General features: G+C 39.6%; 1 protein-coding gene across 1 annotated transcript; it reads right to left on the reverse strand.

Moving 5' to 3' along the window:
• Positions 1 to 121: 121 nt before the first annotated feature.
• npffr1l2 (neuropeptide FF receptor 1 like 2) lies at positions 122 to 17,627 on the reverse strand. The gene is made up of 4 exons (XM_076105039.1): positions 17,138 to 17,627; positions 9,884 to 10,244; positions 8,349 to 8,448; positions 122 to 7,733 (listed from the first exon to the last, which is right to left on the reverse strand). Exons 2-4 carry the CDS (start codon positions 10,224 to 10,226, stop codon positions 6,716 to 6,718), a joined length of 1,461 nt encoding a protein of 486 aa, XP_075961154.1. The 5' UTR covers positions 10,227 to 10,244; positions 17,138 to 17,627; the 3' UTR covers positions 122 to 6,715.
• Between the last annotated feature and the right edge of the window lie 834 nt (positions 17,628 to 18,461).

The raw sequence follows: 18,461 nt of genomic DNA on the forward strand, positions 1-18,461 counted from the left end.
GACAGACTCCGCTCTTGCTGTTACGTGTCTACTGTTTACTTGATGGTAGGTTACTAACTGACATTTTTTCCTCGACACGTATGGATCAAAGGAAACCCCGCCTAACCTTAACCCTCGTGCACTGTCGCAAACTGAGTCAGTTGAATGATTTTTTTATTTTTATTCATAGACTTAAACTTTATTACAATCTCCATATACATACAGGTACATACATGCAATTTTACCTCTGCATTTAACCCAGTGGTCAACCCCTGTTTCACTTGGGGTGAGAGCACACACACACACACACAGACACACACACACACACACACACACACACAACAAAGTCTGCTATGAGCACTTTCTTTGATGAAAGAAAAAGTGTCTTATTACGTGTTTTGTGTTGCTGCATGCCATTTCTGCTAACAGCAGGTCACCTGATGTGGATTTAGATATCTCCCTTTGAATTGAATGTGCATAACATGCAGCCTAATTAGTGTTACTGTACTTGGCCTTACCAAACACCATACTCACAATGCAGACCTCTATAATGAGCCTTTATTTCTGAACATGCCGCATGCCACACAAAGAATATGAAAGAAGCAGACGTCATATAGATTAATGAGATTCCTCTCTTGTTCCAGATAAAAGAATTCAGAATACCTCTTATTAATCTTTGTTCTGTGAGCACAGAGAATACATCTCAACCGTGACGGCAGTCTGTGACACACTGAGATCAAGATTAAACACTGATCCCATGTTGGTGCTTTTTACTTTAAAAGCTTCGAGCATCAAAATGAATATGAATTATGTGTCCTCGTAACCTCATTCATATGCAGTCATTGATAGAGTGGGAGATAGTTTCATATACCCAGAGAACAAAATGTTTAGTTTAAACTGATATGTAATTGTGTTAGCTCATTTCTCAATAAAGGGCTTTCCTTGGATTTTAAAAATAATGAGGTCTTCCTTTCATTCTGTTCATAATAATACACTTGAAGTTCATAAATGTAAGCATTGCAGAGTGCAGTCGTAGTTTGCCATTCAAGCTCTCAGTGAGTACAGAGCTAATGTATGTGCCATTATTTCAGCCTGAGTGAAAGTGAGCGAGAATACTCCAGAGTGAGCTTTGATGATGTAAGCAGAGTTACAAAGACTTTCTTTTAAGCAATCAGAATTGCCTCAGAATGACATGGACAGAAAAGCCTTCGATCATTTATTTGTTAACCATCACACAGGAAAAGGAACAGGTATACAAGACAACACAGATAGTGGACACGTCAAACATGAACACACACTGCAGATCGCTGCACACAATCTGACACACACATCGATAATAATGTGTGCATAAACCCCCAAAACACAGATACGGCAAGAAGGCATTATTTATAATTCCTGTTACTGGTTAGCCGCTGTGTTTGCCACATATACTTTAACTTCTTAGCAAACAACAACAAATACAGCTTTGTCCCCCACATGTCTTTATACTTGACATCATGCACAGTGCGAGGAACAGCGTAAGATGAAGACCATCATAGGAATGTAGACAGTCCCTTTAGTTTCTCTTATCTTGACACCTCTGAATTGTTCTGCCATGCTTACAACTTTTAGCCACGCAAGCAATTTGCAATGTCGGTTGGTCAAACAATGGTTTGGTATAGTCAACTATTGTGTCTAATGGATGAATCATGCTGACTATGGTGATCCTCTAACTCAGGGGTCTTCAACGTTTTTCAGGCCAAGGACCCCCAAACTGATAGAGAGATGGAGCAGGGACCCCCAACTATATATATTGTATAAAATTGTGTTTTATGTTAAACTGGGCCTAGTGCCATGTATAAACATACCTCTTTATTGTGCATTCAATACTAAGCTATTCAAATAATGGACAGATTCATGTTTTGGAAAATAAAATAAGCCGGTTCATTATTTTCCATTACTTCAAACTTTGGACAGGAGAACCCAAACACTGCTGGTTTGTTTGAGTATGCAGCTGAACAGAGAAGTTATTTTTATTCTCCAATGCATTTCTCAAACATGTTTTCACAAAAGTGGCCAAAAATGATAGATGAATATTTGAACAAAAACTTGAGGGCTTCAATACAAAATACAAATAATAGAAAACAAACATATCAGTCAAACCTAGAGTAGATAAGTGAAAACAGAACTACAATGTTACATCCAGTTATATATATATACACACTTTATTCATCCCCAGGGGGAAAGTTGTTTGTAGCATCAGCAAACGAAGTTACAGAGTAAACATAAAAATATTATGTAAGAAAGATGCTCAATATATACAATACAATAAAATAACAGAGCAGAATATAATACATTTAAGCAAGACAAAGGCCTAAAGCAGAGGACTTCAACAGGGGGTCCACGGAGGTACTGCAGGGGGGGTCGTGGAATATTTGGTTGATTAGACAATTTTTAATAAAAAAATAAATTGTATGCATAATTATCATGCAATTGACAGACAATGTTGATATTGGCATTGGTATCAGCTGACAAGGTGTGTTTATAAATGGCAGCGGCACGGCCACCCTACTCACTGTACCTTGCACATGTTTAAAATAAAAACATGAATATATGAACCTGTGTATTATTTGAATAGCTTAGTATTGAATGCACAATAAAGAGGTATGTTTATACATGGCACTAAACATAATTGTATACAATATATATAGTAGGGGGTCCTTGCTCCATCTCTATCACTTTGGGGGTCCTTGGCCTGAAAAACGTTGAAGACCCCTGGCCTAAAGAACAACAATATGCACTAAGTCATGCTTTTGCATTGCAAGCCACAAACAGCATTTGTTTTTCCATTGTGGTGTACATAAATAACTAGCACGCTAGCCAGACAGGGAATACATATAAACTAAAAAAAAAATAATAATAATACTGCACACATTGACAAGGCCACAACTTGGGAACAAATTCAAGTTTCACCACACCAGTGACAGCTTAGCAACAAAGATGCCCCAGGACACAAATATCCAAAATATTACCAATTTAACAGGTGTTAAAACTCGTCTCTTAGTATATCCAATTCTTTGGTTGTGGCTCTTGTAGATAAATGCATGTATGTAGTGGTGGTATTTGTCTTGCTGTAGTGGACCACAACTCTTGAACGCAAACACGGCACATTATTTAGTTTTAAAATAGCTTTTTTACATTCCTATCTTAGTGAGGGATGAACATTTGTGTTTATCACAGCCATTAATAAAACACCTCTGATATAAAGTATAAGCGACACAACATATAGATACAACTAAAGATTAATGTCAGGAAGATATTACAAATAATTTCCTTTCAGATAACATGTCTTCTGAGTTGTGAGATTAAGCGGTTCGTTCAGAAAGCCAGAAAACATTCAGAATATTTTATTGTGTAAATGAAACATAGTAATTGATTTTTTATTTCATCGTTTTTTTGTGAGCATTTTCACCTTGGTTGAGAGAGGGGTATGACATGGGAAAGAGTGATATCTGTATCTGGAGCTAGTAGTAGCTAAGGTTAGCATGCCTCCCATTCACAGTTTTGTCTATGCACTTTATTCTATAAAAACTGACAAATAACTAGTAAGAAAAGGCACAATGAGAGTACCTGCATGTTGAGCAGCTGACTGCTGTGCTGTAGCGAGCTGTTTCTTTGCTATGCTGTAGCAACAAAAATGGCTAACAACATTGTAGGTTATTTACCTTGATATTTTTTGAAGCTGCCTTTTTGCTTACTTCGCATTTTGACCACTGAACGTTTTTAAAGGTGTCATGATTTTATTGTTAACATTATTTGATAAGCCTTATTCAGATGGAGGTTATTTATTGTGTATACTGAGGGAAATTGAGGTAGTTGACCAGTTGCTTTGATGTGTTTCATAAAGTGTAATACAATTTGTAATAAGGAGAATTTACACTGACATTTGTACATCTGCAATGTTATGGAGGTAGATTTTTTATCTCTGCCAGGCGTTCGATTGTGTCTGTGTGCATGGGTGTCTATACACAGCTAATCTTGCATACTACTGGAACCTTTAGCCTAAAATATAAAACCTATTTCAGTCACTGTTTTATACCGTCATCGACTGCTGAATCCATACCGTATAGGTAGGTGCTGCAAGTGAGGTGCTTGCAGGTAGATGCTGTTTAAGTAGCAAAAGTCATTTCAGACAATCGGCTAGGTTAAAAACAAGGGCCTGTGTCCACATGGCGTCTTTTTCTGAGCGCCAGTGTCTTTTTTTCAATTGTTCCCAAATAGGAGAGTGTATGCGGCTGCCTCAAGAATAGGCGCTACAACCAGCATCTTTTTTCTGAGCACTCCGCCTTTTTTTGTGCGGCCACTCCGAGCATTTCAAGTAATAAATCTCTGAACTGAAGCGCTGGTGCAAATGGAGGAGAAGTTTGTTTTGGCCGTGTCTTTCTATCCTAAACTTTACTGGAGCATCTGCGGATTAATTCCATACTCTGTTATGATCCACTAAAGTTAGGCTATGAAACAAGATGAATAAATCTCAGTTTTTGTTATGTTAGGCGTCATCCGGACTGTAAGGGAGCTGAAGGGGACAATTGAGTGTGATTCAACTCTTCTAGTTTGATAGCGGAGACAGAGACACACCTGGCGGAGATCTGCACTCTACTGAGTGCACTTGTCGAGGTTATTACTGTTTAAAGGCAAAGTTTTGAATGTCTTATATTACAAAATCCATCACGTGACTTCTACAGAGGCATCAACTAAAACTGTTTTTGCTTTACAGTTCCATTGAAGTTACGAACCTACTTGTACAAGACTCGTCTAGGTTAGACAGTTGTAATGCAGTTGTGAGAGTGGTAAGGAGATACGGCAGTTGACATGAGAAATTCATGTTCTATGAAATGGCCTTCACTGTGATGCATTTCCTATTCAAATAGACCATAGTAGTGTGGATCTTAAATGTACAGTACAACAACGGACTTAAATGTACAGTACAACAACGGACTCTTTGTTATGGAGCGAAAGATCAAGTGCACATTTCATGGGATCTAAGAAGCTTACAGTAAAGTTGTATGTGATGAATGACTTGTATGTGATGAATGTTTATGAAAGGTCATTAGGGAACGGTTCCAATGACCCGGTTCTATTTTATGTATATATGTTGTTCTTGTTAAACTTTTCATCTCGAGCCTAACAAGAACCTTCAACATCCTACGTTCACTTAATACTTTCTGGCAAGTTCAAGGATCATTGCTTTACCTGATTATATGTAAATAGCTAGTGTTTTTGTTTCGTAAAGAGTAAAATTTGGGGTCAAAATAAAGTTAATCACACAGTAATCATTTGTTTGTATTCTTAATTTAACAACTGACCTACACAAATTTTCAAAAGTGTAATCAGTTATTTTTCTGTCAGTCAAACAATAGATTCATTGATTCATAATTTTAACACTGATGTCAGCAAATGAACATAATTGTAACAGCACATGGCAATACAGTCTGACTTTGTGGTATGGGTTCACTCCTTGCTCAGGCAATTCAGTGTAACAGCAGGAACACACAACAACATAATACGTAACATGCTGAGAGAATTGCACACAACAGTTCTTAGAAATGAGAGCATTTCAGAGTCCATTCAAACAGGAATGAACCCGAGTACCTGGGACTTTTGTTGAAAGACGCTTTTACAGACAACAGGAAATCACATGTCAGTAGCCTTTGGTCCTCAATTGAAGGATGCTGAAATGTGATGGGTGAAGCAGGGCTTTGCCATGTGACAAAAACTGTTCGACTTCACCAGCACACCAATGTCCGTATCTTGGGTTTTCCTGGATAAACATTATTTTTCTGCATTATTCTTGTTTTGCATTTCATTTAAAGTTTACAACGTGAATGTAAATGCATGTACATAAACAATGAATATGTGATTACCTTAGTGAATAGATTTTGATGTGCTTTTTAAAACGTCAACACAATATTTCACAAACTAGATTTTTTTTATGTACAATGTCTCCTCCATGAAGAGGGAAACGATGGACCAATAAAATAATATTGTCACAATAAAACGTTAACACTGAGTGCACCCTGCCTGAACTACTTCACTTCTGTGTGTAGTTTTAATAAGCAAAACAATGAGATGTGTGATATGCAGGGAACTTAAATGTGCCTACAATAGGTTCCTTCTCAGTTTAATCGGTCTGATAAATACTCACCAGCCATTGCATGTGAAGGCTTACATTACTGTGGTACTTCTTTTAATTGCACACAAGTTCCGTCTTTAAAAGAGAGTATTTTCGCTTCAGAGCAATAACGACAGGCATTGCTTACCTTGATTAGCTATGTTGGAGGTTTGAGGTATGGCCAATATGAAATTAGCCCCTGTTGCTCTTAGCGTAAAAATATTAATTTATTAATCAGATCTGTTGATTCAGCTAATTGGTTTGGTCCAACTTCTATCATAGGTTAAAAGCCAGCTGCCTGACATGGTGGGCCAGGCATGAGTGAGGGAATATTTTCTAAATATAAAATAACCCCAAGGTACATGGTGCTACCTCCAGTCACCTCATCTGTGCTTTCCCTGATTGGCAGAGCATGAGCATCAGGGATTTAAAGTGTTTACAGTAAAGATGAGGCACTGCCTAGAACTAGGGTTGCAATGTGTAACCACCTCTCTAAAGTGTTGAGAGATAATTGTCTCTTCCTTGGGACTACAATCTAACATACTATGGCTTTGTTTACTCATTTCTGGGTAATATTGTGAACACTCAGTTATCCCACGCCTGACCCACTGAGGCTGCCAGTGAATTAACCCTTTCTGACTTCTCACCATTACTGTCTTTGCTATTTACAGCTGTCATTTCCAACCCTTGATCTGAAAGACTTCTCTCTGAGTGGACCACCACACACCCCAGCCTTACACTTCTATTCACCTCTGCTGTTTCTGTCAACTCGTTAACGTTATGGACTCGATTTCTCAGCCCGATGGCAAGATGGTTGTGATTGCTAGTGGCATCTCTGAAGTCAGTACCTCCACAAGGTATTGGCACGGACCTGTCCTTCCTGCCCCTCCTGACCACCCTGACCATCCTTTTCCACAGGTCGCACTGGACAAGGCAACAGAAGGGCCTGGACTTGCACACCGCCTGGAAGCCCCTCTTAAAGTTCTCATTGTAGTAGCCATAAATGATGGGGTTGACGCTGGAGTTAGAGAAAGCCAGCCAGTGGGCAAAGGGGAAGATGTAGCTGGTCAGAAGGTCCAGCTGCTCCCTGTCCAAGCCTGCGTAGTCAGTCATCATCATGAGAGTCCAGAGTGGCAGCCAGGACAGCATGAAAAGCAAAGCCACCAGGATGAGCATCTTTATCACCTTGACCTTTTTCTGGGAAATCATTTGCTGACCAGCCCTTCTACGCCTAGCATGGACTGTGACGTTGGCCAGCTGTGGCTCTCTGTTTGCAACAACAGAAGAATACAGTTTGCTTCCGATACCTCCGTACATCAGCGAGATGACGGTGAGCGGCACCAGGTAGATGTGAGCAAACAGAACCGCCGTGTAGACCTTTCTCATCTGAGGGTTGGCAAAGTTTTCATAGCAGGTGTACAGGGGGAATGTCTGGTTGAAGTCGTTATTGTACACTATGTTGTGGAAAGGAACTTTATCCACAGTCAGTGCCACAGCAGCAGGACACATGATCACCACTGCTAGCACCCAGATCAACACGATGGCTGCCTTGGCAACAAGTACGGTTGCCTTGGGTTCTAGAGGGTACACTATACAGCGGAACCTGTAGTAAATAAGGAAGGAAGAGCGTTCCAACACATTAGCAATATATATATAGACAAACAAAAGAACAACATCTAAAATATAACTAGAGCTGTAACTAAGGATACTTAATACTCAATACTAATTATTCTTCCAGTAACTTTTTACATGACTTATTTAGTCTTCAAAATCATGACAAACCCCACCTCAAATTAACAGATCATAAACACATGTTTTAAAAATTGCAATTCTATATAGCCACTAGTCAAAAAATAATAATTAAAAGGTTAAAAGTAAAGCAAGCTTGATGTGTAAGAAGCTGTAATGAGCAAATGTTTGGTAATTTGAGCCATTTTAGTGTTGTGCTCTAGTGATGGGAATGTGGGACTGAAATATCTCAACAACTATTTCATACATTGACCTGAACATTTGTACAGACATTCACGGTCCCCGTAGGACTTTAATGATGCCGACCTTTCTTTAGGGCCACCATATGGTTAATATTTTTAAGGCAAATATGTACCATAGTCAAATCTGTTTGTCTTGTGTTACTGTTTTGGTAGTTTTTCTCCTTTTTGTGCCATGACGCATTGTAGATAAATGGGGAGAAAGGCATCAAACCACAGCACACACTAACCTTTCAACAGCTATGGCCACGAGAGTGAAGACTGATGCAGAAACAGACATTCCCTGCACAAAGCCGCTCATCTTGCACACAGTGTTGGAAAAGGGCCAACCTGTTGAAAAAAAAGACAATCATTAGAGTACTCTAGCTAGTCCTCAGTGGTAACACAGTAACATAATTGTCAATCTACAAGGATTTTTAGAAATTTAGAATAGCTAGTTCACAGATTGCATAAATGTTTACAGAATTACTTTAATGTGGCATGAAGGCATTCGAGCCAATCTACAGATATTCTTGCAAATGGAAATGCAGAGAAGACACAGAGTGGCCCTTCACATCTTGCTTCCATTCATTATTCAGTTTCATCATCCCTGCTGCAGCAGAAAGAAGGGCTTCAAACACACCAGACAGAGTGATTGTACCCTGCAATTCTTTTTTAAGTGGAATGGGACATTTTAAATTAATTTAAATTAATTCCATATCAATCAAAATCAATCATGAGGTCCCATTTTGGTTGAGTAAAATAAATAAATCACCAGGTGTCACACCATAAACGAGCCTAGTCAGCTATTTTGCTTAAATGTATGTACACAGCATGCATTCAGCAGCTCTTGAAACAAAAACCCTGAGATAATTAGTCAGCTATGTTTAAAAATAGAAATGTTGGCTTGGTTTCACACAAGACACAAAACCCTAGTATCCAGGGTGACATTCATGTGTGTTGTCCCATTAATCCACCTCAACCACCTCTCAAGACAGATGTTGTCCCTCTGACATCACCTATACCTACCTGAAGCAATCCTAAGTGCAATCATAGAGTGTATAAAAGTGTTCATTTTTTAAAAAGGACGTTATGTAATAGACACATGCAGTCGCAATAATACGATCAATATTTCCTGGTTTGTAAGAGAGGTTCTGACTGGACCATTATTGGACGTGGACAGCAGCACCATCTGGCCGTCCTCCTCATGAATACATTGCAGTTTTTTGGCCTTTGACCAGGACCATTTCTAGCCAGGGACAAGTCTGACCAATGGTTGATCACGCTGACCTGATCACAACAACAGCTTACCCTTCTTACACAGTATATGAGTCAGTGCATTCCACTGATTCGAAGTTCACACCGATGCTTATGTGTCATCAGTTGTTGGCATTTGCATCCTCACTAAGAGTCTTCCTCTTCAAGTATTCATCTTCTATTACCTTTTAGCCTGATGTGAGACCTTGGATGAATATACCAGGCATCCTGTTTTCCATTTCTTTGTTGACACAAGTACGTCACAAGGAAGAACACCACCAAGGCATACAATGTCGACTCAATGAAAATTGTGGATTGTGAAACATGTACAATTTCAACAAAGGACACCTAAAACATCTTGAATGTAAGAGCAGAGACACCATCAAAGCCCACACAAGGTTGGAGTGAGTCTATTTAAGTAGAAGAGCTCAAAAGGATAGCTAGAGCAGGAGACTGGACTCGTTTTGTGACAGAGGACTGAGTCTCTGTTTGTAGAGATAGTGGCAGAGGCAGTAGTGGACTTAATTACCTGTGATGAGGTTGTCCACCAGAGTTGTAGGGATGCAGAAGATGCCCACCAGTAGGTCACTGATGGCCAGGTTGAGGATGAAGAGATTGGTGACTGTGCGCATGTGACGGTTTTCCAGTACGATAAGACACACTAGGATGTTCCCCACCATGCACAGCAGGAAGATCAGGAAGTAGACCAGGATGTAGCTTGCAGCCACATACAGAGAGTGCTGATAATAGGGGGAAAAGGTAATGTTGGTGTAATTTGCGGAGCCATCTAGGCTGACGTTTATAATGGCTGCTGTGTTGGCTGATCCCTCTAACTCCATCCCTTCCTCGCCCATGTTGTCCAGTATCTCCATCCTTCAGAAGAACCAACACTGCAGAGGAAATCAAATAGTGACGAGAAGAGATCAGTTAGAACTATGATTGGAACGAATAGTTAAAATCTGATCAATCACCTGATCAAAACGCATTGGCTAGCTGGTGGTAAAGATGGGGAGAAATCTATCTGTGGTGAAGAGATGCTCTCCCTTTTGACACTCCAGCTGACCAAACAGGTCCTGCAGACTAAGTGTTATCACTCTTAGAGTATTACTCAGTGGTTCGGTCAGGGGACACAAAGGCAAATCTAGAGAAACTACAGCTGGTTCAGGACAGAGTCGCTCAGCTTGCCCTTCGATGCACACCAAGAGCCAACATAAATGAAAATGCATGACCAATTCCTCTGGCTAAAAGTTGAGGAGAGGTTAAATGATCACTACTTTCTTTTGAAAGGAACCCGTATTGAAGATCCCAGACTGTATAGCAAGCTCAAACATAGTTCTGGCACACACTTATACCCTACCAGAGATCAATACACACTTCATAAAACCAGAACAAATCGAACACAACAGGCAGTGCTGAATGATTAAAAGGAACTCCCTTCTAGATCAGACTTTTGAAACACTGAATAAAGCAAGTTTCAAAAGGCAGTGCACTACTGCATTAATCATTTTTTTTAAGTGGGGTTGTATGAGCTACTTAACCACAGTCAGTGTATTATCAACAGTAGATGACGGTCGGCAAGCCCCAAGTTTGAAGAAGCAGGCATCCCTTTAAAAAGCCTTTTATGTGGATGTCCAGTCAGTGTTGATGGTAAATGTAGTTGACACCAATAAATTCCTCAGTATGTAATTTTCATACAATGTTTTCTTTAAAACCTTAAAGATAATATTGCATTTAAATGCACTTAATTGGCTTAATTTTGAGAGACAATATGCAATTTAAGCAATACAATTGTTGATTCATCCAAAAAGAAAACCCATTAGTAGTTCAGTCTTATTTTCTATTATGTATACTATTGCTCCCTAATAAAGCAGTAGTATTTCTTAACCCATTACTCAATTAACCGATGGAATAATCATAGAAGTGGAGTAACGAGGGTATAGAGGCAAAGCTGGACTGACCGCTGCACACAATGCATCCTGGTACACGTAGGCATGCCGGCACAGCTGCGAAAGCAGGAGGAGTCAGATTTATCTGTCAATATAGCACGAACAGAGGAAAATATTGCTTCAAAAGAGAGGCTAAGTCACGACTTCCCGTGTCCCCCATGGGACCCTATTTCGGAAAAATCTTTGAAAAACTCATGTAAGGACAGAAATAAGGCGGTAGTTGTTCAATGAACTTCTGTCTCCAGATTTAAACGCAGGTACTACTTGAGCAATTTTTAGGTCATTTAATATTATTCCTGTTTCTTGATATTTGCAAATATATAGGTCAATGGCCTGAATATTAAATTCACTAATTTTGATAATCAGACATGACCTAACCTCATCATGAACAGCTGCTGAACCTGTAATATTGGCAATGATGTCCATTATTATCTTCAGCAAATACGATTCAGAATCAAAGAGGTAAAACAAGATGGAGCAAGATTGTAAATTCTAAAATCTGTTATACATAATCAATAAACCAAACAGTAAAAGTGAGTCTTCAGAAGAGATTTAAAAGAGGACATTTAATTTGCCTGTCTTAGATCTCCAGGAAGGGAGTTCCACAGCCTAGGGCCCCGAACAGCAAGGGCCTGCTCACCTTTAGTGACCACTCGGGATTTTGGAACTATTAACAGGGATCTGCTGCCTGAAGATCTCAGGCAGTGGTCGGGCTCAAAGGGAATCAGCAGATCGCAGATGAATGAGCCAGGCCGTTTAAGGCTTTAAAAACGAGCATTAAAATCTTTATATCGATTCTACAACTCACAGGTAACCAGTGAAAAGCAGCAAGGATTGGTGTTATGTGGTCACTTCTCGTTGAGTTAAAAACCCGGCAGCAGCGTTCTGTATCAATTGCAGTTTTTGAATGTTTTGCCTGCTGATCACAGAATAAAGTGCATCGCAGTAGTCAAGTCTGGAAGAGATAAAAGCATATATGACTCTCTCTGCATGTAAAAGGAATGACCGGATTTTGCTTAGGAATCGTCCTGATAGTCTCTTCTATTTCTCTGAAAGCACTGGTGCAAAATGACTCCACAGTGTCAGAGAGTGAAATATGTTTATGTACTGTTTGTGGGCTTATTAATATTCAATGTGGTAGCTCACATGGTTGTTCGTCTCAAGGCATGAAGCTAGACTAATTAAAGTTCTCCCTTGGGAAGTCAGAAATGTCAAACCCAGGAGGAGCTTGGCATTACTGATTACTGACTACTTATATGTGTTTTAACATAAAAACAACCCATCAGGTTATCATTTGTATAGTTAAGCAATTTAAACGAGTCAAAGTTAAGGAAAAGTCTTCAATTTCTTTAAGCTTGTTATGTTACTTGGATGAATACAAAAATAAGTCAATGAGTCTTAGTTGTCCTTACTTGAATATTTGAGTTTTTTACAAAACAAATATGTCCGGAGAAGATCTTGGTACACCACACATGGACACAGACCAAAACCTTACAGCAACATTACCTTCGCTCAGCTTCATACAGTATTCATGCCACCAGCGAGAAGGCAAAACAATGTTTTCTAACCCTTTGTCCAGACTCTACAAGGTTTTTCGTCTTATTTTAACTTCCCGACAGCCAGAGCAAAGCCTCCTAACGTAAAGCATGCCAAGGGTGATAGACTTTAAAAAGGCCTTTTAGGTTAATAACCATGAAAGCATATTTTTTTCTACAACATGGTAAACAAATAAAGTAAGGTGTCATGAAAATTATGACTAGAGTAAAGGCCAAACTGCTGGTCTACGCTTTTCGATGTCGGGAGCTGTAAATCCTGCCTTCCTTGGTACCCTCTGAAAATAGAGTCAAAGTCAATAGTGTGACTTTGACTCACTATTGACAGCGGTTACCAAGGGTAACCGCTGGACGTCTTGGCAGCTTCTCAAAGTGTTCATAGACAGCCCATAGCATACAGGGGATAGAGAACAGACAGGCGGGAAGGTATCCGGATCAGGACAAGCAGACGCGGACTAATGGGCCTGGGCAAAGGCTGGAGGCTAGCAGACTGGTTGCTAGCAGGCCGGATTGAAGTCCATTTGTCAGCACTGGGAGTGAAGGCTTGTTACTGGTAGGCTGGAGTCAGCCCCGGCAACATGAGCGGGCATTGGGGGTCCAGGCCCGCCCTCTGAGTTACGTGTGCCCAGAGTGGACGTGCATCCGTCCCCAAAGACGGACTAATTAAATGTAATGGATAACCACAGTGTTACCAACTTGGCAACTTTCTCGCTGGACTAAGCGACTTTTTAGACCCTTTTAGCGACTTGCTGCTCAGAGTGAACTCTTTTCTCTGTCAGCAACGTCTCTTCCTCCCTCTGTGGACATGTTTACACAGGGCTGAGTTACTATGGGTACGGGCAATAAGGCATCGGTGTTGCCAGGTCATTTTGCAGAGGCTTCACCTCGACCGTTTTGAGTGTAGCCCCGAAAATGACTTTAAATGTAAGCCAACGTGAAGCTCAAATAGATACTCCTCTTAACACCACAGCCTGCCACAATGAAGGCCGGTCTTTAACATAATGTGTTTGTGTGTGTGTGTGTAGCAAATTGACTCCTTATAGACAAGGACCAGTTTTTGTTTGTTTTGAATATGTGAATGTTTCGACATGTTTGTTTTTTATGTCTGTATTGTGATAAAAGATTGAGCCTGTGTGTGTCTAAGAGAAATGGCCACCTTTAAAAACACAGCCACCTTTTTCTGAGTTCAAATTTGACATGAAGGCTTTCAGCAGCTCCTCTCTCCTTCTGTCCTTTTCTTTAGTAATACAAGATTTCTCAGCCCCCTTGCCTGAGTGACACATATTACAGTAGAGGACAAAGAGCTGAGCGTAGGCTTATTACTTTTGTATCACAATTCATATTTAATCTGGAAAGTTTCTGAGGTTAAACATTTGCATTTTGAATATTAATAAGGTGTCAGAGTGCATAAAAAAAGCTCAAAATAGAGCTTGCTAATGAATAAAAAAATGGTCCTAAAAATTATAACAATGCTGGTCAGAAATCTCGTTCACATTACAGATCAGTTAAAAACCCAGCCTACCTGGGGTGCTGCCCTTGCCTGGGTCCAGACCTTTGAATCTGAATGTTTTGTTTGGCATTGTGACATGAAAAAAAAACGAGTAACAATGCTACGTATAGATAGTGAGGTTGTGCTCACACTCACGTGCCGGCATCACTTATTATGTTTACATTGGGTCCAATCACGGAAATCAAACCGCTCACAGATTTATGTCTGGCCCCAGGTAAGGCCGGAGTGAAGGCTGAAGGCTAGCAGGCCGAGGTACAGACTGGAGGCTAACAGGTGGAGGTGTAGAGCGAATATTAGCAGGCCAGGGTTTAGACCGGTGGCTAGCAGGCTGGGGGCTAGAAGACCTGGAGGCAGGCTGGAGGCTAATTAAGTCCTGCAAAGCCAGATAGAAATCTATCCAACCATGGCTCTGGCGTGCCAGTGACAGGGCTGTGTTTCTCCACTCACTGGAAACACAGGAGGGTATAAGTCACCTCATGAGGTTCCTCTGAAAAGGATCCATTTGCTGGGTCTATATTTAGTCAGTTCATACTGTCGCAATGCGGTGAAGGAGAGTGGCAACCAGGGAAGGACCCAAATGCAGACAGCAGATTTGCGCATTCAACGTTGTGCTTATACAGTGTAAAGGCAGTTCACCCTGAAAGAGCAATCACATATAATACCTCTAATGTCATGCACACCAAATTTTATTTGTGAATGTGACTTGTTTTTCCCTCAAACTGAACAATAGACAGACGGACAGTAGTGACCATGTCTTGTTGAGATACAGGAAACCCAGAGCTGCTGAACCTAATTCAATGTCAGTCTTGTGACAGACATCCATCTGTGTCGGTTTCTCACAACTCTTTCAAACAGCACAGTGTGCTGCAAAATCCAACTTGAAATGTGATTTTGCTGCCAGTATTTCACACATGTGAAGTACACCACTGTGCACCATCAACACTTATGTGCAATAATGTGTCTGTATGCGACTGTGTTCACATGCTCAAGAATATTGTTTGTAATAAAACAAAGACGCCTTCTGGTAACCTCATTGACATAAACACACAGCTGTCATAAATACATACGTCCTTTAACCCTTGTGCCTCACTTTCAAAACGTTGCTCTGGTGTCAAAAAAACTGCCATTAAAATATATCAATCTTGTTTTCCATTTTCACTCAGTTAAATCTTCTAACCAACATCAATCCTGACCCTGAAGCGAGCAAGAAACAGAAACTGTTTGTGCCCCTTCCATCTGGTTGAGGTCCATCAGGACCAAGACCTCACGCCACACGAACAGCTTCTTCCCGTCCGCAGTCGGGCTCATTAACAGAGCCCGGGTCCCCCACTGAGTCACCCCCAGGACAATTTCCTTCCCTCCCTACTACTCCCCTGCACATACCTTCATATTTAAATACACTTGTCACTTTTACATTACACTTGTTTACAGTCCTGTTATCTGTTTGTTGTGCACTTTATTTTATATTCTTTTAAATTCTATTGTAAATTTTAATATGTAACAAAAAGGAAATCATTTTCTTTTTTAGATGCTGGGGGATTTTTTTTTTTCACAGTCAGGGATATGTCAATGCAGAGCAACATCCAGTCAGGTGCAAGAAGAGTTCATGTTGATGTCTCAGTGAAGGAGAGACCCTTCAATCTACTGTCAAACCTCCATTACATGACATCTTTCTGAAGCACAGCCCTGTCAGATAACCTATAGACAAAGGATTTAGCCATATCTTTTATACACAACTATTTAATAATCTAAATGCACGCACCAGCAAACTGCCAGCAATCATGCAAGAGATTTAAACTATGTTTAGCTTGCAGTGAAAAACTGAACTGTCTTGTCTTTGCTGATTATTCTGTTTCTAATGAAATGTTGAAATTGTGCACAAACAATGAGGACATTGTCATTTATCCACCACATCACTCTTTGCAGGAAGGCTGAATGCACTCACAACCTCCACAGTGTCACTTATCATAGCATGCACAAAGGCTGACCTGCTTTATATAACTAGAACACTACTCCTACAAAATAACAGCTTAAACTCAACACTTAGACCCGAAAGTCATTGTTTTATTTCAAATCCGATATGCTGGGGAGCAAAGACAAAACACCTGCAATTCGTATTGGACTGCACTAAACATGCATGACACTGTGTGCTGTCTATATCCTCATCAACATCATTTTATTGCTTATTTTTTTATAAAAGGAACTGAAGTTTAATGAAACATTTTGCTAAATGAAGGGAAATAGCTTTGACACAGCCTGATAATCAAAACCAATACGTTTTATTTAACAATATGTTCCGTTTATTCTAACAGGAGATACACTTACTTAGTCATGAATAGCTATAACTATATTTTTTTGCACTCACTCAAACTCCTAAAAAGCGCCAGCATTTTCAAAAATGGATAAATGAATAAATAACAAATAGTGCTGTATGAGAGAGTAGCCTACACGGCATACTTTTTATTGGGTTCTTTATAGTTTTTTTTCATATTGTTTTCGTTTCTCTTTCGTTTCTCTTTCTGTTTAATTTTGTAGAAAGAAAAGTGAGTCAACAGGTTCAACAAAGGGCTGCTGGAAATCAACTATTCAGAAAGTTATTTTACTGAGTCTATCGCTTCCTCTCTGGAAAAGCGTGGTGTGTGTGTAGCAGTGATATAAGCTCAATTAAGTCAACATACCGTGGATGAGAGAAGACGGTAACCCAGTATGTTTGTAGCGTGTGTGTGTTGTCCTGCGATGCAGGTAAATGTATGCAAAACATGTAAAGGACCTACCGTTGTGCTGTCAGATGCTCTTTAAGTAGTTGTCAAGTGACGATAAAGAGATGAAAAATTAGCCAATTTAAACAAAACTAAAAAAATGAACACGGCGTTCGGCGTCGTCCACAGGTTTTCAGATACTCTACCACTTTACAGAGAGAGTTTTAACAATAACATCTGTGATATAGTTCAAAGTTAAGATTTACAGCAAGAGGTTCATCCAGCGTTCACAGAGTCAGGCTGATCTGCTGCCACAGAAGCGCGCTCCACTCTGATTGTCTCCGCGCGAGACTGCGGTCAAGTGGTCCGTCCTCCACGGAACCTCGGTCACGTCAGCCGGCACTTAAAATATGGTGCTACGGTACCGGTGCTTGGATAGCCCAAAAAGCCCGGAAATAGACCTATATTTGATCAATAATTTGTCCAATTTGATATAACAAGTCAAAAACAACGTCATTAAGTGAAATACAACAATAGTAAAATCTGAAATTACACTGCTGTATAATCTTTAATTGAAAAAGGGTTCGAAAATTATAATATTACCTAATAATAATCTTTGATTTGTAATAAAAACATTTCCTTCATTGGTTTGCTAAAATGTCCATTGGATTTCTGTTCATGATGACCCCACATATCTCCATGTCAAATGTAATGTAATTTTACTGTACACTTTATGAGAAAATTAAAGGCAAAGTTAGCTCAAATGAAATTATGATATTCATAATTTCCCTATATTTGACATTTTATAAAAACTAATCCTTAGGTTATGTCAAAATGTCACTGGATTATTGTTCACGATGACCCTTACTATGCCCATGTCTAATTTCATGAGATATTACTCTACACTTTTTGAGAAAATTAAAGGTAAAGTCAGCTCAAATGACATTTTGATATTCATAATTTTCCTATATTTGACATTTAATAAAAACAAATTTTTATTAAATTTTTATTAAATTTGTGTCTTTATTACGCAAACAAAAAAAGTTTGTAAGTAAAAATATATAAATTGAGAATAAATTATTTGTTAGTTTTGCTTATGAAACGAGAATCTTTCACTGAAAACAAAAAGCTTTGCTCTCAAAACAAAAAGCTTTGCTCTCAAAAAATGATGGATGTAGTGGGCGGGGCATACGCTGCTGAATGAGCCAGGAGTTTCTATTGGTTGGGTTCGACTTGGCATCTGCTTCCATTGTAAACAATGATGGGATGTGATGAGCGACACGGAGGTAAGTTGACATTATATTGCTCTGTTTTGTCAAAATTATTTTAAATGTAGCAGCACTTCACTTTCATGTTGTTAGTGTCGTGGAGTCTCTTTTTTTAAAGAACGACATGGAGG

The sequence above is a fragment of the Anarhichas minor genome, unplaced genomic scaffold, assembly GCF_050575085.1.
Source record: "Anarhichas minor isolate MPS153535 unplaced genomic scaffold, ASM5057508v1 ptg000030l, whole genome shotgun sequence".
Taxonomy (NCBI): Eukaryota; Metazoa; Chordata; class Actinopteri; order Perciformes; family Anarhichadidae; genus Anarhichas; species Anarhichas minor.